Source organism: Fusarium oxysporum, chromosome II (assembly GCF_013085055.1).
Source record: "Fusarium oxysporum Fo47 chromosome II, complete sequence".
NCBI classification, from domain to species: Eukaryota; Fungi; Ascomycota; class Sordariomycetes; order Hypocreales; family Nectriaceae; genus Fusarium; species Fusarium oxysporum.
Genome location: NC_072841.1, coordinates 4059753 through 4086190, shown reverse-complemented (window position 1 = coordinate 4086190; position 26438 = coordinate 4059753). Strand labels below are relative to the sequence as shown.

The following is a 26438-nucleotide window of genomic DNA, read 5'->3' as shown; positions in this document are numbered from 1 at the left end:
CCCCTAAGTTTGCTCAAATTCTTTTGTCATTGAGGATTGAGGTCCTACGTTTTATTCCTCCCTTATCTCATAGATAGGACATCTAGTAAGAAGCTTTGTTTATAATGGGAATCCTTTAACTACCTTGATCGTAGGTCCTCCTGGAGCACTAAACCTTATATCTTTTTGACATTTATGTTTATCGCCACGGGCAAATGTTAAGCTGAGGAAAGTCCAGATGACTCTAGGCATAGACAGCTCAAGTTTGTTGATTAGCGAGCGAGTAAGTCAACCTGGAATTCTACCTTAAATAAAAGGGAGGTAGGCAACGAAACTGAATTTTCACATGAACAAATTGCAAAGCTGTGACTGCCAATCTCATGCCAAGAAGGTTCACACAGCTGGAGCAACTACGATCAAGGTTTGGCAAAGAACGCAAGGTACAGGTATGCTGAAGTAATTGTTGGATATGGTTCGCGAAATGCGCTCCGGGGGGGGTTATTGTTGATCGAATCAATTCCCGCAGGAGCTCATCTCGAGGGTGCAGAAAAACAGCTGGAAATCTTGATCCTGAGCGAGAAAGAGCAGTGAGATGAAGCCACAGGTAAGGTAGCCCAGCCATTTTGATATGGAATTTATCCAATACCGTACTGTAGGCACAGCCAATCGATGGTGTCGCGTGCCTATGAGTGTAGGATAGAGTGTGCCTGCCTGCTGGGCTGGAAATTAAGTTGCTGCTGCCTCTGTGCCTGCCTGCCAACAGTGGAACCTTCCGCTGGTGCCTGGAAATTAGAGCTCCACCTTCCTGTAATTCGCGCTCAGATTGGCCTTAATGCCTTAGGTAATATATAGAAGTGGTCCGTGCGCGAGTGATCTCTCCCAGCTATAAGAGCCCGACTTCCTCCCACCCTTTCAGACTTCTTTTTTCCTTTCCTCTCCATCCAAGTGCATGGGCGTTTTCCTTCTCCGTGAAGCGATAAGCTGAGAGAGGAATTTTGCTAGTTGAAAACTATACACTGACCGCTCCTTGTTGGGTTCGCCTGGCAAGGGAATTTTTGGAACTCTTTATTTTCTTTCATTGCGACCAGTTCTTGATGGACTGCCGTGAAGAAGGAAGCTCGTGACTGATGATTCATGATTGCCTCGTAGCAGCTTCTGTTGAAGCCAAATGTGATGCCTCGCGTCAACTGTGAAGCTGATCTGCCCAAGGTGACGATGCCTTCATCCTCCCGAAACTCCACGCCAAACTGAGCACCTCTTGTAGGACTCACTGTAACGTGGTGCTGAACCGTTTAATGCTTAACATTTTCCTTCGGCGCATTGTGATGTCAACATGCGACGCGATGTGAATACTGTTGCGCGTGCGACCTTGAATAGATCTGGTGTTCGCGAAAGAAACGGCATGGAACTGACGAATACGTAAGGATACCAAATAATAGCTTCGTTATCTACAATAAACTTATCACATTCTGCAACCACCTTGCACCTATTGAGTGACATTCTACGTAGTAATCTAGAGGCTCTGCTGGACTTCCAACTGCCACACCCACACCTCTTGAGGTTTGGCTAGCGCGGGGCATTCGATCACTGATTGGATTTCTCCATCCAAATGCCGGTCCAAATCATTATTTTCGAATGACTCAAAGCCTCCATTTGAGTGTCCCTCGCTACAAACGGTACCTTTACTGTACCATCTTCTACAGAAATAACGAGTATTTTCCAGTGAATCACACGAGTCCGTAACGAATCTTCTACGCAAGTTGTATCACAGCGCACACTCTTTTCTTGATCTCTGAAAGTCTGGGAGTGCCCCGCCCTCGGATAACCACATTCTCGATATCACCACAAAAGATCGCTCGAACCAGTTCCAATGTCCACAGAAGCCGAGGGCTCGGTCCCTGCGCCGCAGACCACAGAGAATAACGATGTTAAGACGGAGAAGAAGGAGCAGGCCCAGCCTCAGAAGCCCAAAGAGCAGCAACAAGCAGCGCTCGTTGGCGAGAAGAAGTTATCGGGCGCTGAATTAAAGAAGAAGGCCAAGGAGGAAAAGGCTGCCAGAAGAGCACAAGCCAAGGCTTCGCAGGCTTCACAGGGCCCATCGCAAGGCGGTCAACAGGCGTCCGGTGATGGGAAGGGAGGCAAAGCAAAGCCTAAGCAGGACGGACAGCATCAGCACCAGCAACATGGCGGCGCAAAACTCCCTATTCGACCAGCGGCAGCGACGGCTGTGGTTAAGGACGACAAGCCTTCGATACCAGACTGCTTTAGCCACCTCTCTATGGCTAGGCGGATAGAAATGACAAATGCCGACAAGGACGTCCATCCTGCTGTCTTGGTTCTCGGCGAGCACATGAGCGCATTCGCTATCAGTGATAGTGTCACACGACTCGAGGCGACGCTGTATGCTTTCCAGAAGGTCAGAAATTCTGCCCCTGTGATGTAGTATTGATCTAACAGCCCCAGGTCATCGACTCTTACACAACTCCTCCCGGCTTCACTTTCTCCCGCCATTTCACACCTCACGTTCTCAACCCCCAGATCGAGTACCTCACAGCATGCCGCCCCATGTGCTTCTCAATGGGCAACGCCATCCGGTGGCTGAAGCTCCAGATCAGTAAAGTGGATGTCGATCTTCACGACAACGACGTGAAGAAGCTCCTCAAGGAGTCCATTGACAACTACATTCGTGAGCGTATCACTCTCGCAGACTACGTGATTGTCGAGACTGCTGCCAACATGATTGGGCATGGCGATGTTGTACTCACCTACGCTCATCACCACCTCGTTGAGCGCACTCTTCTCCAGGCTCGCAAGAACAAAACTGACTTCCGCGTGATTCTTGTCGATGATCCTTATGAGCGCGTCGGCATCGATCTCGCCAAAAGGCTCTCCGCCGCTGGTATCCAAGTCACCTATGCTTCCGATCTTGGTGCTCTGCGAACACACCTCTACGAGGCAACTAAAGCTTTCCTCGCAGCCGAAGCCATCTTCAGCAACGGTGCCATGTACGCCCGCGCCGGCTCATGCGATATCGCCACGGCAGCGACTGATCTGAACGTCCGCGTTGTGGCACTCTGCGAGACGGTCAATTTCACAGAGCGTGTATCCATCGACTCTCTCACTTACAACGAAATCGACCCTGAGCGATCCACCGATGTTGGCTTCCGCTTACTGTTTGACACTACACGCGATAAGTATATTTCAGTGGTTGTGACGGAGCTGGGCAATTCCTCTGCCACGTCTGTGCCTGCGATTCTAAGAAAATTAGAGGAGTTGTAATCAGACTTGGATTGGGTTAAAGGAACGTGGAAAAGACTATCAGGGATGATAGATGACGCGGCGTCTTGAATTGTCATTCTTGTTAAATCGGTCTTGGCTGGTGCTGGAATTAGAAGCAGCTCTATGAGGCAATGACAATAAGTTTTTAATTTATTGCGTGTGGTATAACATGCCATGAGTTCAATCTGGTGATCAATATCGGGTTCCGTGAAGCAATTGGCGTTCGGTGTTCTGGACATCATATCATCACAGCGTTCAGAGCTTTGGCGTATTAGATTCGAATCAAACGTCCCATTTCGACGCTCAACCTCCCAATATCACAATGTACAATAATATCGCCTCTTCAATCTTCTTCTCTCAAGCCGAAGAGGTCTTCATTTCCCGATATCTTAAATTTCCATTCCTGTTCTTTTCCCTCTAAGCCTCCGCCTTAGCGTCCCGCTCCGCCTTGCGCGCTCGCTTCTCGAGGAGCAGAGCCTTTCGTTCTTGTAGAGTAGAGGTTTGGCTGTCGTCAACGCCCTGCAGCCAGTATCCGAAGCTGGCGCCGCCGGCCGCATACACGGGGTACACCCAGAGGGAGGACTTGTTGAAGAATGGGCGCATCTCGATACCCATTTGCCAGAATCGAGCGCCGAGGCCTTTTTTCTACAGTTAGTATCCAATTCTCTCTATCCGTCGCATGTGTCTCGTCTCCAATTGCTCATGTCGTATGCTCGGATGCTATGGGCGGACGAATTGGCTCAGGTATGTGACGTACCGAAAAGGCTCCAGAAGGCGATGCGGTGGACCATGATGGGCAATTGACTGTCGGGTACTCGAGATTCGAGAGTGGAGAGATTTCGTGGAGGAGAGGTTCGCTCGGAATGCGAGTCGGAGCGTTAACTTCGTTCGTTACCGAGAGGTGAGGTCGTGATCTTCAAGATCCATCCCAAGCTCACTGTAATTGGAGTCGAATTGATTGGTCACGATGACGATCACGTGAGAAAATATCAGACAACTACCCTGTACCTTATCGACATATCGACGTATATCTTGTATGTACCTATTCAATGGAGTTCTCGCAACTTAGAAACAGTAGAAAAAGCCTTGTGGTAAACTATTGTTGATTTTCTTTTGGTCGCTATCTGAGCTGCAAGTATCAGCGTTGGCAAAACATGTGCATAGAGCTTAGTGTATGAATCTCACTCGTAACTTAAGTGGCACAAGATCATCTTATCGCTATTGCATCACCAGTTGCAGGGTTATTGTGAGACAGAAACTATAAGGTGCGTGTGCTAGACCCCGTACACAATACTTGAAGAATCTAGAGTCTATATAAAGTCTAGTGTCTTAATTACGATCACAACCACCAAAACAACCAGAGAGGTGATATCCCAAGACGCCAAACGTCTCAAAACTCCCCGCTATGCCATGATAAAAACACTCATCAGTCTAGCAAGCTTCGTCCTAATTGACCCGGGTAAGGTGGTGGTGCACCAGATGGAGGTGGTGCAATCGTGGGTGTTTCGCTGCGAGACCCAGCATTTGCAGTCCATTGCACCGCTTTGGCCACGATTTTGGGGAAATACTGCTGAATAAAAGATTCACTAGCATCGTTAGTATGATCTTATTGGACGAGAGGGGGTAAACACTTACGTATAGTAGCTGTGATCAGCATTGTGTAGCGACACGAGATTGTGTGCAAGTTCGTGTGCCAGAACCACCCACCACCAGGTAGCAGCCTCTGCCTTGGCTTGTCCACTTCTTCCTTCAATTTGCGCGGCGTGCAACTGCAAGAAGAACCTGAAGTTACAGAAGATACTGCCTCCAGTGTTGAAAGCAATAGTGCCGCCAGCCTCGTCATAAAAGATGTGCAGGACTTTGGGTGACATAGAGTAGGTATTGCCCACCTCAATCAACATACTGGAGAAGACATTAAGGTTGTTCAAATGTTTCGACAAGAAACTCCCAGGGTCTTTGACATCCTTGGAGAAGAATATCTTCATACCATTTGAAGTTTCTGCAATGAAAGTGATGTTCTGTGCTGGTGTCTTATCACAGTAAGTGGCTTGTTCCTTTACCTCGTTGACTTTGGGCTCCGAAAAGACGCTATCAGATCCGTAAGCCCGGGTCGATTTGATGGCATTAAGCAAGTTCTGCTGCACAAGTGCAGGGCTTGTGACTCTGCCCTCATCCTGTTGCGGCTTCTTGCCGGTGTTGGAAGAGCTTCCGCCAGATGCCTCAATCTCCCTAGGTCTATCCAAGAACTTGTCCAACTCTTTGTGAGACTCATCTTCATGCTGGTCAGACTCAAATCCAAGTCGACGACTGATGTTTGAGAACAATCCCCTGCTCTTCCTAGCCTGTTGCTCAGGAGAGCGCTTCGTTTCCTCGGGCGAGTCCCAGGAACCTGGCATCGTGGGACCAAGAGGTTCTGGGATCCTGGTAGCTTCGCGTGCAGCCTCGGCCGCTTTTGCCTCGGCCCCCCATTGCTCTTCTCTCTCTTTGATCTGGCGCTGCTCCTCTTCCAGTGCCTTTCGTCTCTCTTCCTCGGCAATTCTGGCCTCGGCAGCCTTGGCCCGAAGTATACGATCGACATTGTAACCGCGATTTCTCAAACCGTAAAGATCGAGCGTTAGGAATGGCTCAAAGAATAGGTAAGCCTGCTGATTCGGGCGGTTTAGCAGCATCTGGCAGATGGCTTGACCGATCTGGTACATGTCGGGCTTCGACTCATCAGAAACATAAAGAACCCACCCGTTGCTGGTCTTTTCACTCGCAGCTGATCGCTTCTCCGTATGAGTCTGATACTGGCCCTTGAGAGTCCTTCTCAAAGCCACTGAGCGAACAATGTGGACCGTAAGGTTCTTGTCCAGCCATTTTACGTCATGCTTGATAGCATCGCGTCGGTAGTTTGTGTATTCAAAGAGAAAGATCTTCGATCTCTCGACAACATGCTTGCGGAGACTGAGTGCAGCCTTTTGTTTATCACTATGGGGCCCAATTCTGACCTCCTCCTGAACAACACTGCTCAATTTCTGAGCACCAAGTGCTAGATAGAATTCTTCAAGCGCATCCTCTTCCGGTGCACAAATAAGGCGATCTTTGAACAATCTGTAGCTGATGATATCATCCAGGATCACTATTTGGCCAGCAGAGGCAAGCTGGTATTGTCGAATAGGTTCATCCTCTTCCTCTAGGTCGTCCGACTTCCCCTTAGGGGGCGCGAGTTCTTTGTATGCAAGAAGGAAGGGCGCTGTACGCATTTTCCTCCACAATTCTTTGTCTCGGTGGAGTGTTGAGGATGCTTCTGCTAAGGATTTAAGAAGATCCAGGTACTTCTCCGAACTCTGTAAAACACCGAGGAGACGGGCTGGCTCACTGCATGCCATTTGCGCAACCTCCAACTTGGTGGGCTCACTTTTGGCACCACATTGGAACAAGAATGCATTCGCCTCAGGACCAAAGTCGACAAAATCGAAGATGTCTCCATATGTAGTCGAAGCCCCAAGGTACACCCGTGAAGGACTGACATGAGTCATGGAAGAAGTTGATTTCTCAGACGATCGAGTAGTCCTTGTGATAGGAACTATCGAGGCGTTACGCAATTTGACCAGGTTATTCTCGCCGAGTTCTGTGATTCGAGAGGCGAAATAGCTGTAAAGTGCCACAGCATTCTGATGATCTTGAGGAGGCGATGCTAAAAGGCGGTTCACACAGTCCACCATTGGCGGATCTCGTGCAACACCGAATTTCTATAGATGTTAGCTGAGTCTTTGTCAAGTTTTAGATCAAACTTACAATAGCATGGTCGTGTAGATCTCTCCTCAAGATGTTAAACCCAAGGATAGACGCTCGCGGATTGTAAAAGCACTGCGAAGGCGGTACAAGACGGGTATTACCCTGAAGAGGCATGATTGCCTTAGGACTGCCACCAAGCTGGAATGATCCGTACCCATTTATCTGGTGGTTGGCGAGGAAATATGTCATGGACGAAACGCGAAGACTTTCATCCTTGCCAGACATCAGCTCAACGAGTTCAGGAACAGATGGATAAGGCCGTAGCCCAAGAGAATTTATGAACCGAGCTTCTGGGCTTCCAGGTCGATAGCTACCAGGAGGCCCTGGCCACTGGAGTATAGGTAATCGCAAAGCACGCAAAGAGTCCTTAGGCTCGAATAGCTCCGAAACCTTGTAAAGCGTTGTTGTTCCCTTGGTGGACTCCATTCCCTTTGGACCAGCTTCGGCTGGGCAAAAGCGTGTCTGCTTTAGCTTGCTCAGGTCTTCACCCGGGATATCCTCGCGGACAGATGCTAAATATTTGATAAGCTCCATGTGACTCCATTTCTGATGACCTTCACTAGAGGCGTTCAACAGCCTGGTAAAGATGGTCTCGAGATCTACTGTTTTGCGGACGCCAATGGTGACCAGAAATTTCTCCTTGATCTTCTCGCAACCTTGAATGACCGGAAGATCGTCGAAAAGCTTGACAATCGGGAAGAAGGACTCAGTGGGCTTTCTCATACCCTGCTTCGTAGGTACAACTGTGTTTGCTTGAAGAAGAGAAACGATGGTGGTTCTTGCGTTCGGGCTCGAGTTTTCAAAGTTCTTCGAAAGAACAGTCAAAACCTGAATGGCAAACTTGGATGATTGAGTCAAGTTCTGTTCCTCGGATCTAGAAGAATTTGTGTCCAAAAGGAATCTCAACCATGGGAGAATTTCTAGCGGCTCCCATCCTAAAGCACGCAATTCAGCCTGCTGAGAGTTGGCAGTGAGCGCATGAGGGATTGTGGTAGGAGGAATGGGCAAGTTGGCAGGAATTCTGTTCGCAATGAGGTGATTCCGGATGCTACCGAGGGCAATTATTTCGCCTTGTTCCCCATCATCACTCATCGTGCCAACAGCTACTTCAAGCAAAGCAGATCGACTGCCAGGATCGAGCTCACCACTCAAGCTCTTCTTGCCTGCCCAACTGATGAAGTTCATCAATTGAACTTTGTTCATAGCCTTTGTCTCCAGCTCCTTCTTCACATCTGTGACTGTGATGTGTGAAATAAGACCGAAGTCTATGAGCTTTTTCACGAATGGGACACCCTTCATCTCCTCAGGTACAACAGGGATGCTGTTGACGAATTTACTCATCTCATCCGAAGCAATGCGCACATCGACTGTTTGCAACACGCCTCGTGTTGAGTAGGTCTCGATTGAGGCCTTCTTAAAGCACATCCAAAAAGCTTCCTCAATAATCTGACCAACTTGACTGCTGGGAGTTGAGTCCTCAAATGTGAAGGTTTTGTGAATGTGAAGAGCTTCTGGCATGAACTTGGCGATGACTGCGGGAGAGAATTTGGTCTCTTTGGCCATAACCTGTTTGATCCGGCTACTCAGGTCACTCATCTCGTTGGCAAAGGCAAGTCGAGTAATGATACCAGCAGCACGAAGAATTTCAAGGTTCCATGTCCTGACCCAACGAGCATTCAAGTCGATAGCCTCTCTTTCCACAGTGGGAATCACTGACGGTGCTGAAATATGGAGTCCAGCTCCGGTAGTTTGCATGGTGGGAAAGCCAATGAAGATGCGACCGCCCGGCTTTTTATTGGGAAGCACAGATGCAAAGACATCTGTAGCTTTGCCAAGCGCCCCCGATGTTGCGGCCTCTTGCGAAGCTTGAGTCTCATCATAGGACGAAGTTAGGATGGCGATTTTGGTTGTCTTTGGCGGGGGTTTCTTTGTCGCTCTTTCGAGTTCGGAAGCAAAGGACGAGGCTACGCTTGTACGAATACTTGCAGAAGTCGCCCGAAGGAAGATTGTGGAGGATGAAAGCTTAGTCACATCTTCGGAAATCGTCACTTGCGCAGCATTCTCCTCGTGCTGTGCTTTTGTCCTAATGCCTGCCTGTGACGCACTTGACGTAAGACGGGCAAAGAAGGATCTTAAGGAAGGAGTTTCAGGGGCACCGTAGGACTCATTCTTTGTGGTGGATGTCGTAGCTTGTGGTTTCCATCCTATGGCGGCCATGTAAGACGCATCGATCTGTGTGCTTGTGCGGTCAACGCTAGTAACCTTCATTAGGCCATCCTTTGTCCTCGCCTCGAGGTCGCGAGGAAGAGGAAGTTCAACACTCGGAGATGACTTTTTCTTCAGAGACAGAATCTGGTAGTCATCAATCCAGAACTCAATGTGCTCGAGCGCAACAAAAGTCAAACTCGTCGCAAGGAACTGGCTAACAGACAACAAGTTCGGGAGGGGTGTAGTTGTATTTCTGTAGTCGAGGACGAAGGTTGTATGATGGGTAGCTTGATCTGCTGGAATTTGAGACTTCTTTGTGAAAAGTGCATTTCCCTTCCAGTAGAACGCCATGGCCTCATTGCCGGAGCTGACGAACGGCTCTTCGCAATCAGCGAAAACACTGTAGAAACCGACACCGAAGGCACCGATCTTTGTTTCGTCGGGGTTGCCCTCGGCAATACGCTTCAGTCTTCCCCAGTCTGTCTTTGTGAAGGGTTGTCCATCGTTCTGCACGACTAATCGGCGAAGTGTATGGTTTGACAAGGTGTGTTTCAGTATCTCGGATCGGCTCGTGGTATTCGGTAGTGGCACCTGTGTTGATGGGAGAGTTTCCCATTTGACGCTGACCGTCTTTGCCTGGGCATCCGCAGCGTTCTGAATTAGTTCTCGTAATGTTGTCCATTCGCCCGAGTATCGCGCAAGAACTTTGTCGATAAGAGCTCGAGTATCGACGGTAACGGCTTCCTCGTCTTCGCCATCGCGGAGAGCGGCGGCTCGTAGTCTTGAATAGTCCATCGTGGTAGGATTGTGATGGTTTATACGCGCATTCTTGTGTCGACGGGAGGGTAAGGTTTTGAAAGATATATGTCCAGAAAAGAGAAAGAGGCACCTCTAATCTGTTGTTCGTTAGTAATGATACTTTCTGTGAACGAGTTTAAGGAAGTGGTCTTGGAGTATAAGCAAGGCAGACAGCGACTACGTACGACGGTGAGAGGTGGCAAACGGTATTAAGTTTTATCAAACCCTAAGCACATAGGGGGATGTGACAGAATCACAATAGGAAGCAAACAGTGTGGCAAAAGGGGATGGCGTTGAGAAATCAGAAGTCTAGATGATGTATGAAGACGGTTTCATCGTTCATATGATCTCAAACCCGTGGTACAATAAAGACCCCGAGGCTGTTAGAGGTGGTCCCTGAAAGTGACGTTGTCCACTGTCTCTGGCCAATCAAGATGGATATCGACTCACACCACATGCCGTCGCGCTGGGAAGATATAGTGATCTGGGGCAGCCTCGCCGCTAAGTTCAGCTCTAATTATCATCACCACTAATTTCTGTGGTAGATTACTGGACCTCGTACTCCCGTTTGTACAAAAGTCCGATTACTTTAAGATGGAGGATCTGAGGCTTCATTAAGCAACATTTTTCTTTAATGGACTGGAAATGTTGCTGCTGGAGGAGATCTTGAAGAATCGACGGTCTCTCGAGAGTGCATTTGACTGAAACTGAAAGCTTTGTGCAACGCTATTTGCAGGATGCATCGTCCAGATTGATAAAACTCCCGTCATTACTGAGACTCGAGAGACTAGGTGCATTAGAGTTACATACATTTCTAGGCATTTTCCAACGAACATAAGCTGTCGTGGGCCTTGTCGAAAAAAGGATCACCGCTGCTACCCGTCATGGATCCCGTCAACTTAGACCAGGTAGCCAGGGCCGTGCTTAGATCCATCCATCGAAATTTTTGATATTGAGTCAACGATCGCCTTAGCCTGCCGAATTCGCAGCTCAAAATGGGACCATTGATAGTGATTTCTTCCCCCCCAACAAATAGCTATGACTCGCTCCCTATCAAGGAATTGCCAAGCCTGTAACTGAATTCTATCTTGGTAAATTCTGGGGTCGTTTTTGTAGATAGTTCGTCGAGTCCGGAGTCGGAGGCCGAAGTCTTGTAAGTGAATCATTGTTTTTGTGATAGGCACGGCTGGGTGCATGGCCGAGTTAAGATTTTGCTTTTTGTACGGGAGAACAGTATCTCGAAGTGAGTCAAATTCGTAGTATATAATATATGTTATTTCCCTTTGACCATTTGCTCAAACTCAAACACTTGCACACACCGAAGCCTGCTGCTCAACATCACCATTTCTCTTCATCTTGGCCAAATAACGGCACACCTCACAACAAAACGACTTCACAATGTCAAAAGGCCGTGTTTGTCTGTAAGTTTATATGCCGTTGATGATAGGCTGCTGATATAAAAAACATTCGCTAACTCTTGATTGCAGTGCCTATTCTGGAGGTATACACTTCTGGCTCTTTCTCCAAACTGCACCTGGAGTGATTAAATGTGAGATTTATTGCTAACATTTAGCCAAGGTCTCGATACCTCGACTATCTTAAAATGGCTCATTCTAGAGGGCTACGAGGTTGTGGTATGTGAAACTCCTCCAGCTGCTTCTCCAGGTTCAATCTGACATTCTTTAGTGCTTCCTCGCCGATGTTGGTCAGGTCGAGGACTTCGATGCTGTCGAAAAGAAGGCCCTCGCTCTCGGCGCGGAGCGCATGATCATCGAGAATCTTCAGAAGGAGTTTGTCGAGCAGATCGTTTTCCGAGCAATCCAGTGCAATGCCATCTATGAGGACCGATACCTCCTTGGAACTGCTCTGGCCCGACCTGTCATCGCTCGCGCCCAGGTCCGCGTTGCTGAGAAGTACAACTGCAATCTTTTGAGCCACGGCTGCACAGGCAAAGGCGTAAGTAAAACCGTCAGACTTTGAGAACCACCTGCTAACATGCCGCAGAACGAGTATGACACTTTCCATTACGAAAAAATTCTAATTCATAGATCACTGACAGAGCCCCTTAGTCAAGTTCGTTTCGAGCTCGCCTTCAAGGCTTGCAACCCTTCCATTAAGGTCATCGCCCCCTGGCGACTCCCCGAATTCTGTGAGAAGTTCCAGGGTCGACAGGATCTCCTCAAGTTCGCCGCCGAGAACAACATCCCTGTTTCATCGACCCCCAAGGCTCCTTGGAGCCAGGACGAGAACCTCGTTCATTGCTCGTACGAGGCTGGTATTCTCGAAGACCCCGATCACACTCCTCCTAAGGACCTTTGGACCCAGACTGTCGATCCCCTTGAGGCTCCTGACAAGCCTCTCGACTTCACCGTGTACTTCGAGAAGGGTCTCCCTGTCAAGGTTGCTACCCCTGACCAAGAGGCTACCGACTCGGTAGAGCTGTTCAAACTGCTCAACAAGATTGGTCACGACCACGGCGTCGGCCGAATTGACATGTACGTCCACTTTCACCATTGATTTGTAGCATAACACTATGCTTACAGTTAAACAGTGTCGAGAACCGATGGATTGGGCTCAAGAGCCGAGGATGCTACGACACCCCTGGTCTCACCATCGCCCGCCTTGCTCACGTCGATCTCGAGGGTCTTGTCCTCGACTCAAAGGTCCGCAAGCTTCGAGATCAATTTGTGACTATCGAGTGGTCCCAGTGCCTTTACAATGGCATGTACTTCTCCCCTGAGCGTGAGTGGCTCGATGAGGCAATCGTTTCTGCTCAAAAGGGTGTCAACGGTCAGGTCCGCCTCCGTGCGTACAAGGGCAATGTTTACGTCCTTGGACGATCCAGCGAGACCAGCAGCCTCTACTCCCAGGAGGATGCTTCAATGGACAGCCTTGACACCTTTTCTCCCATGGACAGCACTGGCTTCATTGCTATCCAGTCTATCCGATTGGAGAAGTACGGTGCTCAGAAGGCTAAGGACGGCCAACCCCTTAGCCAGTCCTAATCGTGTAATAGTATGGGTGTAACAACAGTGGTTTGGTATGGCGTTAGGTCAGGTAGAGAGCTTTAAAAGTATGCAAACTTCCTTCTATATGGGAAGCGCAAAGAATTGACTCATTGATTTGGACGCAATATGGATACAAATGGTGACTTGACGCTTTCCCTTGATATCTCTGGGAGGGGTATCTTATATTCGACTAATGAGTTCAAGGCCAGAAGCTGTGACTTTAGTCTCGACGATGAGGCCTAGGACTGGCACTACGTCTGCGTCTATCTCTCGATCTCGATCGGCGGCGCTCCCTGCTCCTATCCCTGTGTCGTCGTTCGTCTTCCTTAGGACCTCCTCTTTGATGAGCCTCACGGTGACGCCTATGGCCATGGCTACTTTCCCTATCACCATCCCTATCTCTGTGTCTGTGCCTTGGTCCATCCTCATCTCGTTCCCTGCCTCTATCACGGTCTCGACTTCGGCTCCTCCTGTGTCGTCGATGGCGGCGCTCGCGATCATGACCCCGATCGTGACTTCGATGCCTTCGTCGTTCTCGTCTCTCGGTGTCGTCATGACGTCTTGAGCTCTCCCTCTTTTCGTTCCCAGCTTCCTCAGGAGGGCCGCTTTCCGAACCAACCTTTCGTTTACTGGGATCAACCTCTACTGCATTCGCACCAGAAGAGTTTCGTACAGGGGGTGGCAAACCCAGGGCTTTTGCGATAGCGTCCTCCTCAGCCTCCTTGATTTTGCGCAATTCCTCCTTTCGTTCTCTCTCTCGACGCTCCTCCTCGGTCTCGCCATCTTCATTGGGTTCTCCAGAGTCGTCTTCGGCTTTAGCATACCAGTTGAGATCGCGACCTTTTTGCCAGCGTCCAACAGGTGCCTTGAGACTGTGGCCGAGATAGTTTTCGCGATGTGAAGAGCTTGCGACTTCATCCCAGCTAAAGTTGACGCCTCCTCTGGAACCAGTCTTGCGGATACTTGAAAGCAGATCCATGGCGTGTTTTTGGGTGCTGGTGGTCTTGTCTAGATTAGATCCCTTTCTGGTGTCGATATATGGAGGGGTTTCTTTTCGTCGTGATGAACTATGAGGGTTGTGAGATCGAAGATTGGAGGTTGAAATTGATGCGCGGCGCCTCTTACTGGATGAGCCGCTGAGGCGGAACACGGCCGCCTTGTAACGCGCTAGAAGCGGAACCCCACGTCAAACAGAGCTGGAGCTTCAATACGTTTCTTGAACCTTTAACTAAACTCCAAGGAAATATTACCATTCATAGCAACAAATACAACGAAGGAAGCTGCCCCAATAATACTAACAAGATAACCCCGATTCTTCACAATGTCGAATCCAAACGATCCTCCCCTCGACGAGATCCAATGGCGCTCTCCTATGGCGATTCAACAAATGGGCGGCCTGCACAATAACACCATCCTCTTTTACTTCGCAGAATCGCCCTTCTTCGAGCGCACGTCGAACAACGCTGTTGTATATAACCAAGCCATGAATGTACCATCGATGTATCCAGTCATTCAGACACGCGAAGCCTTCGAGACACATCTTAACACCATGTCAGGCCTTGAATTCAGGGTTGTCGAAGAGCCTGCTGAAACTGGCCCTGGCGCTGGTACAGGTGTATGGGTCATTCGCAAGCAAACGAGACGAAAGTCAGCGTATGACGACGATGAGATTACTGTTCACGCCACATACTTCGTGGTGGGGGAGAATATCTACATGGCACCCACTCTCAGTGCCATTCTTTCAGCAAGAATTGTATGTTCTTTGCAGCAGTTGTTTCGCGAACGGTTCTAACCTCATCATTGTAGTTGACTATATCTTCGCAAGTTACCAATGCTGTGACAACTGCTGAATCAGTCAGAAAATGGGGTCCCTCTATGGGTAACTTTTACCAGCTCCCATCAGCCAAGACATCAACAAAGCCAAGGATCCATACCTCTGCAGCGGCGACCCCAATGCCTGTATCAGATGAAGCTAGCAAAGCTCCAGCTGCCCCTACAGCAGCCGCGCAGAAAGATGACGAGAAGTCACTGGAAAGACTAGCAGAAGAGTCTTTCATGATTCACATGAAGTACGGCGGTGAATACATCGACGAGAACCCTATCACAGGTCGCCCAGGAGAGTTCCACCTCACAACAACAGGCCGCAAACCACCACAAATTGGAAAAACGGATGGCCCCATTAGGAGTATTAATACGCCGACGATCAATACAAAGGTTGATGATAAGAAGGAGAGCAAGGAGAGAACACCCAAATCAGCGACTGCTCCCAAGCCTAGGCGTAAGAAGAGCAAAATGGTCAACTCTACTAGCACACCAGCTGCGTCTTGAGTTATTACCAGCAAGGACGTGGCGTTAATCTGGGGAAAAGTGTTGTTTTTAGTTTTTATAGAGTAGTTTGATACCCCAATACAGTTCATTATTGTGCTCTTGTCATCTGTTTTAACGTCCCTAACTAATAGTATAGCCCCCATCAACTGACAATGCAGCACCCTGAATAAAAGAAGCCTTGGGACTTGATAAGAACAAAACAGCATCTGCTACTTCCTGCGGAGTCCCTTTTCTTTTCATGACGGCAGTCTGTACGGCCGGGTCATCTTCCGGAACATTAGCCGTCATGGGAGTTCTGCGAGGTCAGTATGCGTACAGGGACACCAAGAGATAACTTACTCAATAACTCCAGGGCAGACGCAGTTAACACGAATCTGATCTTTGGCATACTGTATGTGTTAAATAAGAAGGTAGGGTCAACCCATCAGTTGGACTTACATCGATAGCATCACTTCTCGTCAAACTAATGATAGCTGCCTTTGAGGCGCTATATACCGCTGTCCCAACTGTCAGCCCGCATATAAGCCTGTTCAAGGTACAATATATTCTCACGAGTTTTTGGTTTCCCCACGAGGCCGAGGTTGCTTCCAACATTGACAATAGAACCTCTAAACCCAGGCCGTCCATCATGAGTAACTCCAACATCTTGACTGGTCATATATTTTAGCTCTTCTCGTGCAAACAGCCACAGACCACGAAAGTTGGTATTTATAACATGATCGAACTCTTCAGGGGTGACTTCATGACTCTGCTTTGTCGGACCATATATTCCTTTCCAATGCCATTGTGAGTAGAAGTCAAAGCAAAACAGTGTATAGACATACCAGCACAGTTGACGGCATAGTCAATACGCCCGAAATGCTTGATAGCAAGTTCCATGTTTCTGGAAACTTCATATGTGTCAAGGTTATCAACGTGTCTGATGAACACATCTGGATTTGCATCTCCGCTCGTAGTTTTGATGGTCGCCTTGGTATCGTTCAGACCTGTGCTGTCTTTGTCAAACAGGGCGAGCCTCCGACACCCTTCTATGGCAAATGATATAGCGACTTGACGTCCAATACCTTGTATCATTAGATGAAGAACCGAATATTAGTTATTTGGAGCAGTGGACCATACCCGATGCGGCGCCAGTGACCAAAGCCACGCCTGGGAAGAGGGCATTGGATCTTTCAGACATATTTATGGTTAACTTGTCCAAAATCGCATGAGAAAATGACTCTAAAACGCACACTTTCAAGTCTTATGATCTCAACTGAAGCCGTGTTCTTTGAAGTTCTCATCTTATAGCATCATGCTTGCATAATGACGTCGAGATCACCCAATCACACAACACCGTTTACTGCCGAGACTCAGAACGTAAATATACATGAAATCTTATTTTGTATAAACCACGAGGTATCTTGTCTATGTCAACTTTTAAGACTAAATTATCGAAAACATCTCCCGTATCTGCAACCTCTACTCCACAACCCATCCCTTGCCAGGAACCTTTCTCTGCTTCACCTTCTTCGCAGGGAGAGGCCATCCTTGACCACCGGTGCTCTCGGCTCTCAAATATGGAACCACAAAGCACTCTCGAACTGCAGCTCCATCCGTGCCCGTTGTGGGTTTGAGCTCCTTAATCGGCTTGCCGTAGGTGATAAGGGGTGTTCCCTTGGCCAACCCTGCTAGTTGCCCGCCAGTTACGTCTGTAAGGGCATGCATTCTTGTCTTGGGACGCTTTTCCGCATCAACTGATTGCGCAGCTCGCTGGAGATAAGAGTAAACGATGTACTCGGGGCATTCCTGAATACTGATGTGGGCAAGAGGTGAGGTGGGATGGATGTACACTGCACGGTCGCTTTCAACCTCCTTGCCAGCGTGGATAGGAATCAAGGGGATATATGGAACATCGATGGACCGGCGAGGCTTGCGGAATTGCTCAGGAGGGTTGGGTGTAAGATCTGCTCGAATAGCAACCTGATCCACGAAGCCGGCCGCGACCATTTGCTTCAGAGCAGCGACTTGTTTGGGGGATGGAGGATCCAGCTTATCCTGGTATTTCAGGTTGGTGAAAGCCGAAACATTTGTCCTCAACAGCTCTGTGATTTGTCGTCGCAGCTGTTGGATTTCCTTAAGCACCTTGTATCTGACAAAATGGCTCTCACACCATTCCTCTGTAGGCTCATGAGCAAACTCACCCACGACTTGCAGAAGTTTGATAGCATCGGATTTATCGTCTAGGTAACAGAAATTCCTGTGAACCTCGTTAAACATCTTTCGCACATTGGCTTGACGATCTTCTGCAATGACGTCTGATGTTGTACGGATAGCGGTTTCATCCTTTGCTGCGAGCGCCGGAATCGCTTGGTTCTCAGGAATGAAAATTTCGGCGGCTGATAAACCAGCAACAAGAGCAATTGTGTAGTGGATACAGTCATGAAGATGGCCAACCAGCAATATGCGCGCAAACCTAGGAGACAGAGGGAACACAGACATGGTTTGACCAATCTGCGTAACTTGTCCTGTCGAGGAGATAGCAGAGAGATATGTCAACAGCTTCTCAGACTTAGCAAGCGCTCGTCGATCAGGTGGTGTAGGGAAGGGGAAGTTGACAACATGCTGCAGGTTCATCGCCTTGAGCTGTAGCACGATACCCTCAATAGGCATTCGCAACAACTCAGGATCTGTGAAAGGTGGGAAATCTCTCTCATATACTGCAGAGGAGTAGAGTCTGTAACAATGGCCAGGACCGGTACGGCCAGCACGACCAGATCGCTGGTTTGCGCTGGCTTTACTGATCCATCCAATATCGTAGCTCTGAACTCCACTTAGACGATCATACTGTCTCTCTTTTGATCGGCCACAGTCAAAGACATATCGAATACCAGGAATAGTCAAACTGGTTTCCGCAACGTTGGTTGCCAAGATGATGTTTCGTGTGCCCTCAGGTGCTGGCTCAAAGACTCGCATCTGCTCGCGTGTTGGAAGCAAGGAGTAAAGAGGTAAGACTCGCATCTTTAATGGTGCAACCTCCTGGTCCTCTTCGATCTGGAACTCATCCTCATCGTCCTCATCTTCGTCATCTGTGGGTATCTCATCAAAATCATCGCCATTACGGTCATCCACGTCTCCAAACTCAATATCTTCTACCTCAATAGGAGCCTCGCTAGCAGAAATTTGTACTTTGGGTCCATCCGCAGTCTTTGGACCGCCAAATGTAGCCTTTAGCTTCTTGCTGAGCTCTAGAATCTCGTTGCGGCCAGTCAAGAACACAAGGATATCACCAGGTGGTAACTTCTTATGGCCTCTGCTAATCTTTCGGAAGGCCTCTTCCACGTAATCATGCTGAGTTCTTCGGGAGAAATGAATGGTGACAGGATGTTGTCGGCCCTCAACCTCCAATACTGGCGGTGGAGTGGCAAAAAGCGTCGGATTCATGGTGAGATCCTCTATCCGCAATGTAGCAGACATGATGATGAGTTTCAAAGGCTTGACTGTAGGATCCTCTGCTGCTAGTTCTGCTCGGAGCTTGATGACTCGGCTGAGCATACCAATCAGGATATCCGTGTTGACGCTTCTCTCATGAGCTTCGTCGATGACAATGGCCGAATACTTCTTCAGTGTAATATCCTGCGCAACTTCTCGTAGCAAAACACCATCAGTCATGAACTTGATAGCCGTCTTAGGATCAACTGTGCCCTCGAAACGGATCTGGTAGGCCACCACCTCAGACTTATCACCAAGTTCCTCACCAACTCGCTTCGACATACTGACAGCAGCGACTCGACGGGGCTGAGTGATACCAATCATACCAGGCGTTGGCGAGTCGGGGGAACCATAACCAGATTCATACAAGAACTGAGGAATTTGAGTAGTCTTTCCGGAACCTGTGGAGCCGCAAACAACGACAATGTCATGGTTATGAATCGCTTCCATTATCCTTTGTTCCTCTGATACCACAGGAAGTTTTAACCTAGCCTCCTGGACTTCTGGTATTCTCGTAACCGTTACGCTGTAAACCTTTCGATTGATATTCTGCGTTGGTTGTAGTTCCATCGGTAAAGGATCTTGCTCAGGGGCTCGGGGAACAAAACTTTCTGGCTTGGGGATTTCAAGATTTGCTGTTGTTCCCTCGATGGATTGATAACCTAGAGCTTCGTTTCGCTGTTGGTGTGCCCATGCCTTGAAAGACGATGACCTCTGTGCTTTGTTCTCGTCTGCGTCTTCCATGTCCTCATCAGACTCTTCGGATCCCTCACTGGATTCTTCATCATCTTCCTCCTCGCTTTCGCTATCATCCTCTGCGATATCATCCTTTTCAGCCGAGTCGTCGCTGAAACCATTCCACTCATCGCTATCGCTATCACTTGCAACACTGTCAGCTTCTTCAGACTCGGGCTCAAGTGGCGTTTCGATTGGCGCCAGGGAGAATTTTGATTTGACTCCGCCTCGCTTCTGTCGCTTTTTGATCACCGGTCGTCCTTCGTCGTCGACCTCGAGCGGTCTCTTCAGACCCGAACCAATTGTTGGCGCAGAGGTTTCTGTTTTCGGTTGATCTGACTCTTTGGGTGTGGGTGTGGGTGTGGGCGCGGGCGCGGGAGTTGGTGTGGGCTTGTATGACTTTTGTTCGTCGGGCTCAGATTCTTCACTCTCATCGCTCGAGATCTCTTCATCCGCGTTTAGTTCTTTTCTCTTCTCAAGAAGAATCTCGTTTCTCTCCTCCTCACCACCCTCCAAACCAGCTTTCTCCTCTCTCATAGCCCGCCTCAATGCCTCCTTCTTGGTCTCGCGGCCCTGACCAAGGATTCGGCTGCTCGAGAACAAGGTTGTGTCGATTTGTTGCTCAGCAAGTTTGGCCATCAGCTCGCGGGACTCGTCCTTGCGCAGCTTGCCTTCAATGTATTTTTCTAATCGCTTGGCCTTCTTTCCGCTCATTTTCGCGCCTTCTTGGCGAAGCTCTGCCTTCATCTGTGCCTTTTTGGCCTCACGATCAGCCTTGGCCGTCGGCAGGAGAATCTCCTGGTTTGGGTTGTCCTGGACTTCATGCTGAGCATTCTCCTTGGCTCGTTCACGGGCGAGGACCTTGTGCTTGCGTTGACGAGGAACGTATTTGGCCATTTTGAATTATTGTCTAATGAATTGACAATAAATTTTGCGAAAATGGCATGAAATGTTAATACGTTGGAGGATCAACCCAAGTCGCAGATGTGACGATGAATTTCATGAAATTTTGGGATCAAAAGTCGTTCTGCCGTGAATTACCGCCAGAACCTGGACCTGCTTTTGGTATAGTGCGGGGTGGTGGGGCCGCCTAGCTCAGCGGCAACGCCTGAACCTAACAGCTTGAATGGGATTCAAAGCTACAGCTCAACTCTACTAAAGCATAATACTTTCTTCAAAGATGGCGACTGTTGATGTTAGACAAGACTCTTTCCCTTCGAGATCTAGAGAAGTTTCAGGTCTCGTGAATGGCATAGCTACAGAGATTACATCCACCAGTTTCGCTGACAAGATCCTCATCACTATCTCCCAAGAAGGCCGACTTTCACAATGGGTAATTGAGTACTCCTAGTCTTCAAGCTCTACTACAGCTGACATCGTAACAGATACAAGTTCCCTTAACAGGGTCATCATCTGGAGTTGTTGAGATGAGTCTGCCCAGCTCAAACAAAGGCCTTCTTCCATCAACACATCTCACACCAACAACGCTATTTGGTGGAGGGGGTGAGGAGCGTGAAACTCTAGGTCAGCTTTACGCAGCACAAATTGCCAGCCAAATTTGTCTCAGATCGCCTGATGACCGACGAATACTGGTCCTTGGACTTGGACTTTCCAAAACAGATCTGGAGCGCGAAGCTTTCTTTGACCTTTTGGAGCTTGCCCAAAAGGTATTATGAGTTGGGCGAAGAGGTGCTCCCTAAGATGCCAGCAAGATATACTGTGGCTGTAACAGTCTACCGCCAGTATCCAAAGAAGGGTTGCAGCGTTTTACACCAAGGTTTATCAAAAGAGCTTATTAAAGCTACCATCTTCAGACACAAATCACAATTGACTATTTAAAAGCATTCATGTATTCATTAAGGTGCATCGCCAACTTGAAACTCTGGGCAGCACATCCCCTTATAGACAATGTGCTCAATGCTATTTGCATATTCTACTTGGCACCCGAAGTAACGACGTCGTCATCTATCCTGCTTTTGTTTCTTGCCCAAGTTCAGAGCGTAGGACCAGTAACGACAACCTGACTTTTCGTTGCTAGTGTAATGACCAGAGCGTCAGCAGTCACGATGAAGAGGAAAATCCGGCAGCCTTCTCCAGCCATTCATATGTGGGAGAATGATAATTAGTCGTTCATCCAAGTCCTTCACCAGTATTTATAACAATAACGTATATGCTACTGCAAAAACTATGTTCATGACGTTGGAGCTCGGTTCTTGCGATCACTGGCGGATATTAGTGGCTTAACTCATGCCATGATATTGAATGACTTACGTGCTGAGCCTTCTGGAGAGCTGCTGCAATTTCTTGTCATTGTTGGCATCATCAGCTGCCTTCTGAAGCGCGGTATTTCGCTCCTCCTCCTGGTGCTTGACGACTTCCTCGTGAGTGGGTGGCAGCCTCTCGTTCTGTAAATCGACCTTTCGAGCATCCTCGAATCCGTTGATTGCGTTCTTGAGGCCTTCGGCACCAAGCATAAGAGTTCCCGCGGGCAATCTTCCACCAGACACAGTCTTGAGTTCTGTGACCTTCTCGGACTCCTCGCGAAGCACCTGGAATACACGAGACAGCCGTCCGATGGCGAGAATCTTGTTCTTGATGGCTCTACGTCGAACTTCAATCGACTCAGGGTCATTGGACAAAGCTGGCGAGGCGGGGCCAGGCGAGGTTGAAGAGGGTGTCTCTTCTTTAAGTTCCTCCTCGGAACAGGTGCTGAGAATGGCGATGAGCATATCGGTGATCTTCTCCCCCACGAAAGGAAGAGACCAGGTGAAAACGTCCATGAAGTTGGGGAGCCAATAAGGATGAGGAGTGCAATTGAACTGTCGAATGTTCATCACGTTGTTCTCATACTTGAGTACCGCAGCCTTGTTGTTGTACACATCGAGGTAATTGGGGGCGGAGAAAATGGTCATAACACTTGGAAAGCCGGTGGTTCTGGTCTTGCGGTACATGCGGTAGCCGGCATCTTGGGCCTCGTGAGCACGAATGATTGAAAGAAGGTTATTCTTTTCCAAGAAGGCGCAGGCGGCTGGATAGGAGAAGAAGTATGAGCATCCTCGGACATGGTTGTGTAGGAAATAGTCGCTTGTCTTCTCCTGGCCAAAGTCTTCGAGAGGATCAGCCCAAAGGATGTCGCACATAAGGCCCTGAGTAGGAGGCTCGCGGAAACGATCAATCTAGTAAAGGTTAGTCACAGGTTTGTGGCCAGGAAGCGGATCAACTAACGCTCTTCAAGTCGTCGAGTGTGTGCAACTCTGGGCTCAGTCCACCATGAATACAAAGAAATTGCTTGTTCATAACAGCAGCAAGGGGAAGGGCGCAGAATGATTCCATGCAGGCCTCGTAGATAGTCTCTGAGTATTTGTGCTTGCACTCGAGCTTGAAGGTGAAGTAGTCAGTCAAGTGGCGACATTCATGGTTTCCTCGCAACAGCCAGAGGGTCTTGGGGTAATGGATCTTGAGACACCAGAGGTAGAGGACACACTCTATGCTGAAGTAGCCTCGGTCGACATAGTCACCAAGGAAGAGGTATCGGGTCTCAGCGGGGTCACCTCCGACTTCGAACAGCTTCATCAGATCGTAGTACTGTCCATGAACGTCACCACAGACAGTAATGGGAGCGTCCATCTCCAGAAGGTTGGGCTCGGCGCGCAGAAGCTCGGTACCCTTCCTGATAATCCAAAGAGCCTGCTCTTCGGTAAGACGGCCCTCGCGATAGAAATGCTGCTTAAGAAACTGAAGGTTGGGCTTGGAATGGGTGTCATCCTCGAAGAATTGCTCGTCGGTAGGCTTGTACATGGCAGGCGCTTGGACATCTGTGAAAATGCGATAGATTTGAGTCAGTCAAAGTAAGAGAAGCTTATGAGAAAGACCATAGCTGTAATGTCGAAGGTACCATGATACCAGCCTGAGCGGTAGCTAGGAATATTGTGGACAAATCTGCGACAACATTGTTGTCGATGATGATGGCGGGGTTGAGGCGGCGACAACTGGAGGGGATGTCACGAACCTTTGCACACACGCTCCAAGGTGCTGACCTGGGTGTTATCCTCCATGGTGTGAATAGTAAAATCGATCTCTGGTACCGGCTTCTTCTCCTGAATGGCGCGAATGGCATTGTCGACCTGGACGTTGCGTCGCTCCTCAGTAGAGGGCGCAGTGTTGGCCTCGCCTTCAGAGTCCATGGAGGGCGGCTAGGGGGCGACGAGGCGAGAGGAGGAGAGAGCTGGCGGCGGTGAAGGTGTTGAGAGTTATGATCAATGAATGAGTGATACTTATAGAAGCTTGCACAAAGAAACAATGCAATGCGACTATGTAAAAAGGCAGACGGCGATGCGCAAGGGAAGTTTCTGAGGGAATGCCGTGGCCGGGTTTGAAAGAAGATGGTTACTGGATATAGGTAGGGCTGACTAGAAAGAGCGGGAGGTCAAGTTGGGAGGTAAGAACTCAGCAGCCACTGCCAGTTGGGAGATGACGGTTGAGCGATTCTAAAGGAAGGGGCCACCGGGCTTGGGTACCCCGGGAGGGAGCTTAAGTACTGATCCAGCGTTGGCAGGTGGAGATATACGAGTGAATGCGGGCACAGTACTTGATCGTCTGGGCCGCTCTTCTGAATCTGACAGCTCCTCACGTTTATTCCAATGACAGGTGCTGACCTCGGCCCAATTAGAAGATAGCAGTAATTAAAGGTAGGATTCTCGCTCGCGTGGTCATCATTCGTTTACCAATGGAAAAAGATACAGCTGAACTTTTCATTCTCTCTTTGCGCTACTGCGCAACGTTAATTTGTCCTACGGGGAAGGGAAAGCTAAGGTACCGACCGACTGCCCTGAAACTTGCTGCTAAAATCGGATATTTGGCTGGGCCTAGAATCTTATCAACGATCCAAGTGGGATAACGGTTTTAACGAAGAGAGCGGTGAATGGTGCAATATTATTGCTCACTTCGTAACATTCTGCGCATTTGCGCTCATATCGATGTTATTCACGAACCTACCTATGTAGCCTATGAGTGTAGTCCACTAAAACCCTGAGGCAGAGGAATCCGAAATCTGACGATCATTGACGAGGACACGAATCTTCACATTCCTAGCCCGTGTTACGCCCATCTGCAGTTCATTATTACAGCTCACCAACATGTCTTTGCTCCTCGTGGCTGCTGAATAGTTCGTCCAGGTGCAGATCATCAGAACCTTGCTTGGAACGGTCATTTCCTGATAAAGCCATCTTGGCGCTTCTGGCCCAAGATGCTAACTTTGAGCACATTATCTGACCTCAGCCAAGTCTTAGGGCAGCTGCCGAAACGACGTTGACATATGTATTCATATTCAATGTAATACCTTTGATATCTGTTCTCCAAACTCCCTTGTGCCAATGCATAGGTAGGCAGCTAGTTTTGTTACCCAAACATGACATGGCATGAATGCTCAACTGCGAACATTTTGGAGCCATCTTTAAGGAACACAGTAACCACCATCAACGACCAGGTCATGACCAGTTGTAAAGGATGAGGCATCACTAGCCAGGTACAGATAAGCTCCCTTGAGCTCTCCAGTTTCGCCTTGACGTCTAGATATGGTGTTAGTCAACAGCAAGTGAAATTTCGATGTCAGTCCAGACTCACCCAGCAACTGTCTTTTCCTTGAAAATGTTCTTGACGTCCTCGCTGATGAAATCTGTGATCTCGGTCTTGATATATCCAGGTGATACAGTGTTGACACGAGCAAAGCCTGTCCATTCCACAGCCAGAGATTTACCTAAAAGCCTACAGTTAGTCGTAAAAGCTTAGTTCTGCAAATGATATAACACTTACAGAAGTGGATTACAGCTGCCTTCGAAGCGTTGTATACTGCCTGCAATTGAGGGATGTTGACGATGCTTCCACTCATAGATGCTGTAGCAATGAAGCTGCCCGCCACAAAATTTGTCAATTTCTTTCCATCCAACGTTGTGCCCTCTTTCTTCTGTCTTCGGAAATGTGCTCCTGCACTCTTGGCGCACCACATGACACCGTCAACGTTGACCTCCATAACACGGCGAGCTCTTTCAGTAGGCCCGTCGATGAAGGGCCCGTCTTCCCAGGCAATACCGGAATTGGCCACAAACACGTCTAGACGACCATTGAAATCGGAGATAATGTCGTTGATGGCCTTGTCAACTGCTTCGGGTGAGATAACATTGACTTGGTATGCTCGGCCTGGCACTTCATAAGTCACGATGCTAATGAAAAGGAATAAGTTGGCTTACACTTGACACCGTAGTCCTTTTCTATCTTCTCAGCTTCTTTCAGTGCTTGCTTGTTGCTGTTGTACCAGATAGCCACATTGGCGCCAGCCTCTGCCAGCCCTTGAGCAATGGCTAGACCAATACCTGCACCAGCGCCAGAGACAATAGCTGTGCGGCCTTTGAGAGAGAATAGTGGAAGAACTCTGGAAGTGTCTGGCACAGCCATGTTATCATGGTGAAATGCACCAGTTTTAGGATCCATGATTGCGAATCAGGTTGAACTCAGACAATATTGATGTTGTTACGAGTGAGCCTCTGGCGTTGAGTGATAAGCTTCAGGTCAACAAGGTTACGCACCCAAATCAATATTTGTAGGGCACCGTCATACTTTATATAGTCCTGTAACTTTTGTCCAATACCAAGCATCCTCGGCTCTTCTCCCAATTGAATATCTATCCTCATTTTGCGACATTTATCGACGAACCAAACACATCAGACCAAGCATCTCTCACAGCCCTTGTCCCTTCGGTGGACCCAACGCACTGTATTACCTTAAGGTCTGGAGGTTAGCAAGGCACAAAGCCGTCTCCACCGTCTGGCGCACCTATGAACAAGCGTCATTCACAGA

General features: G+C 48.7%; 11 protein-coding genes across 11 annotated transcripts; 4 read left to right on the top strand and 7 right to left on the bottom strand.

Moving 5' to 3' along the window:
- The first annotated feature begins 1769 nt into the window (after positions 1–1769).
- On the top strand, positions 1770–3411 carry FOBCDRAFT_17700 (uncharacterized protein). Its single transcript, XM_031174369.3, has 2 exons — positions 1770–2395; positions 2443–3411. The coding sequence occupies exons 1-2, from the start codon at positions 1850–1852 to the stop codon at positions 3256–3258; spliced, it is 1362 nt and encodes a 453-aa protein (XP_031051154.1). The 5' UTR covers positions 1770–1849; the 3' UTR covers positions 3259–3411.
- Position 3412: 1 nt separating this feature from the next.
- FOBCDRAFT_17696 (uncharacterized protein) lies at positions 3413–4175 on the bottom strand. Its single transcript, XM_031174370.2, has 2 exons — positions 4016–4175; positions 3413–3896 (listed from the first exon to the last, which is right to left on the bottom strand). The coding sequence occupies exons 1-2, from the start codon at positions 4047–4049 to the stop codon at positions 3676–3678; spliced, it is 255 nt and encodes an 84-aa protein (XP_031051155.1). The 5' UTR covers positions 4050–4175; the 3' UTR covers positions 3413–3675.
- Positions 4176–4505: 330 nt separating this feature from the next.
- FOBCDRAFT_177372 (uncharacterized protein) lies at positions 4506–10359 on the bottom strand. Its single transcript, XM_031174367.3, has 4 exons — positions 10230–10359; positions 7039–10142; positions 4894–6992; positions 4506–4844 (listed from the first exon to the last, which is right to left on the bottom strand). Exons 2-4 carry the CDS (start codon positions 10039–10041, stop codon positions 4685–4687), a joined length of 5262 nt encoding a protein of 1753 aa, XP_031051152.2. The 5' UTR covers positions 10042–10142; positions 10230–10359; the 3' UTR covers positions 4506–4684.
- A 1083-nt stretch (positions 10360–11442) lies between these two features.
- FOBCDRAFT_197384 (argininosuccinate synthase) lies at positions 11443–13049 on the top strand (the record flags this gene model as incomplete). Its single annotated transcript, XM_054703441.1, has 6 exons — positions 11443–11465; positions 11532–11593; positions 11623–11678; positions 11731–12000; positions 12049–12539; positions 12596–13049. 6 exons carry the CDS (start codon positions 11443–11445, stop codon positions 13047–13049), a joined length of 1356 nt encoding a protein of 451 aa, XP_054559416.1.
- Positions 13050–13272: 223 nt separating this feature from the next.
- FOBCDRAFT_269753 (kinase phosphorylation protein-domain-containing protein) lies at positions 13273–14031 on the bottom strand (the record flags this gene model as incomplete). Its single annotated transcript, XM_054703440.1, has 1 exon — positions 13273–14031. One exon carries the CDS (start codon positions 14029–14031, stop codon positions 13273–13275), a length of 759 nt encoding a protein of 252 aa, XP_054559415.1.
- A 243-nt stretch (positions 14032–14274) lies between these two features.
- On the top strand, positions 14275–15472 carry FOBCDRAFT_215820 (mediator complex subunit MED6). Its single transcript, XM_031174363.3, has 2 exons — positions 14275–14805; positions 14859–15472. Exons 1-2 carry the CDS (start codon positions 14374–14376, stop codon positions 15378–15380), a joined length of 954 nt encoding a protein of 317 aa, XP_031051148.2. The 5' UTR covers positions 14275–14373; the 3' UTR covers positions 15381–15472.
- FOBCDRAFT_215819 (uncharacterized protein) lies at positions 15473–16637 on the bottom strand. The gene is made up of 6 exons (XM_031174354.3): positions 16500–16637; positions 16205–16444; positions 15933–16151; positions 15819–15877; positions 15720–15769; positions 15473–15675 (listed from the first exon to the last, which is right to left on the bottom strand). Exons 1-6 carry the CDS (start codon positions 16558–16560, stop codon positions 15501–15503), a joined length of 804 nt encoding a protein of 267 aa, XP_031051139.3. The 5' UTR covers positions 16561–16637; the 3' UTR covers positions 15473–15500.
- A 105-nt stretch (positions 16638–16742) lies between these two features.
- Positions 16743–19246, bottom strand: FOBCDRAFT_215817 (P-loop containing nucleoside triphosphate hydrolase protein). The gene has a single exon (XM_059609420.1). The coding sequence runs from the start codon at positions 19173–19175 to the stop codon at positions 16842–16844; it is 2334 nt and encodes a 777-aa protein (XP_059466804.1). The 5' UTR covers positions 19176–19246; the 3' UTR covers positions 16743–16841.
- A 1448-nt stretch (positions 19247–20694) lies between these two features.
- On the top strand, positions 20695–21418 carry FOBCDRAFT_215815 (uncharacterized protein). The gene is made up of 2 exons (XM_031174352.3): positions 20695–20919; positions 20972–21418. Exons 1-2 carry the CDS (start codon positions 20767–20769, stop codon positions 21260–21262), a joined length of 444 nt encoding a protein of 147 aa, XP_031051137.2. The 5' UTR covers positions 20695–20766; the 3' UTR covers positions 21263–21418.
- Positions 21419–24064, bottom strand: FOBCDRAFT_155718 (Metallo-dependent phosphatase-like protein). The gene is made up of 4 exons (XM_031174351.3): positions 23596–24064; positions 22812–23401; positions 21858–22762; positions 21419–21808 (listed from the first exon to the last, which is right to left on the bottom strand). The coding sequence occupies exons 1-4, from the start codon at positions 23768–23770 to the stop codon at positions 21778–21780; spliced, it is 1701 nt and encodes a 566-aa protein (XP_031051136.1). The 5' UTR covers positions 23771–24064; the 3' UTR covers positions 21419–21777.
- An 860-nt stretch (positions 24065–24924) lies between these two features.
- Positions 24925–26155, bottom strand: FOBCDRAFT_17639 (uncharacterized protein). The gene is made up of 4 exons (XM_031174350.3): positions 25832–26155; positions 25398–25781; positions 25209–25341; positions 24925–25153 (listed from the first exon to the last, which is right to left on the bottom strand). The coding sequence occupies exons 1-4, from the start codon at positions 26070–26072 to the stop codon at positions 25039–25041; spliced, it is 873 nt and encodes a 290-aa protein (XP_031051135.2). The 5' UTR covers positions 26073–26155; the 3' UTR covers positions 24925–25038.
- Positions 26156–26438: the final 283 nt, after the last annotated feature.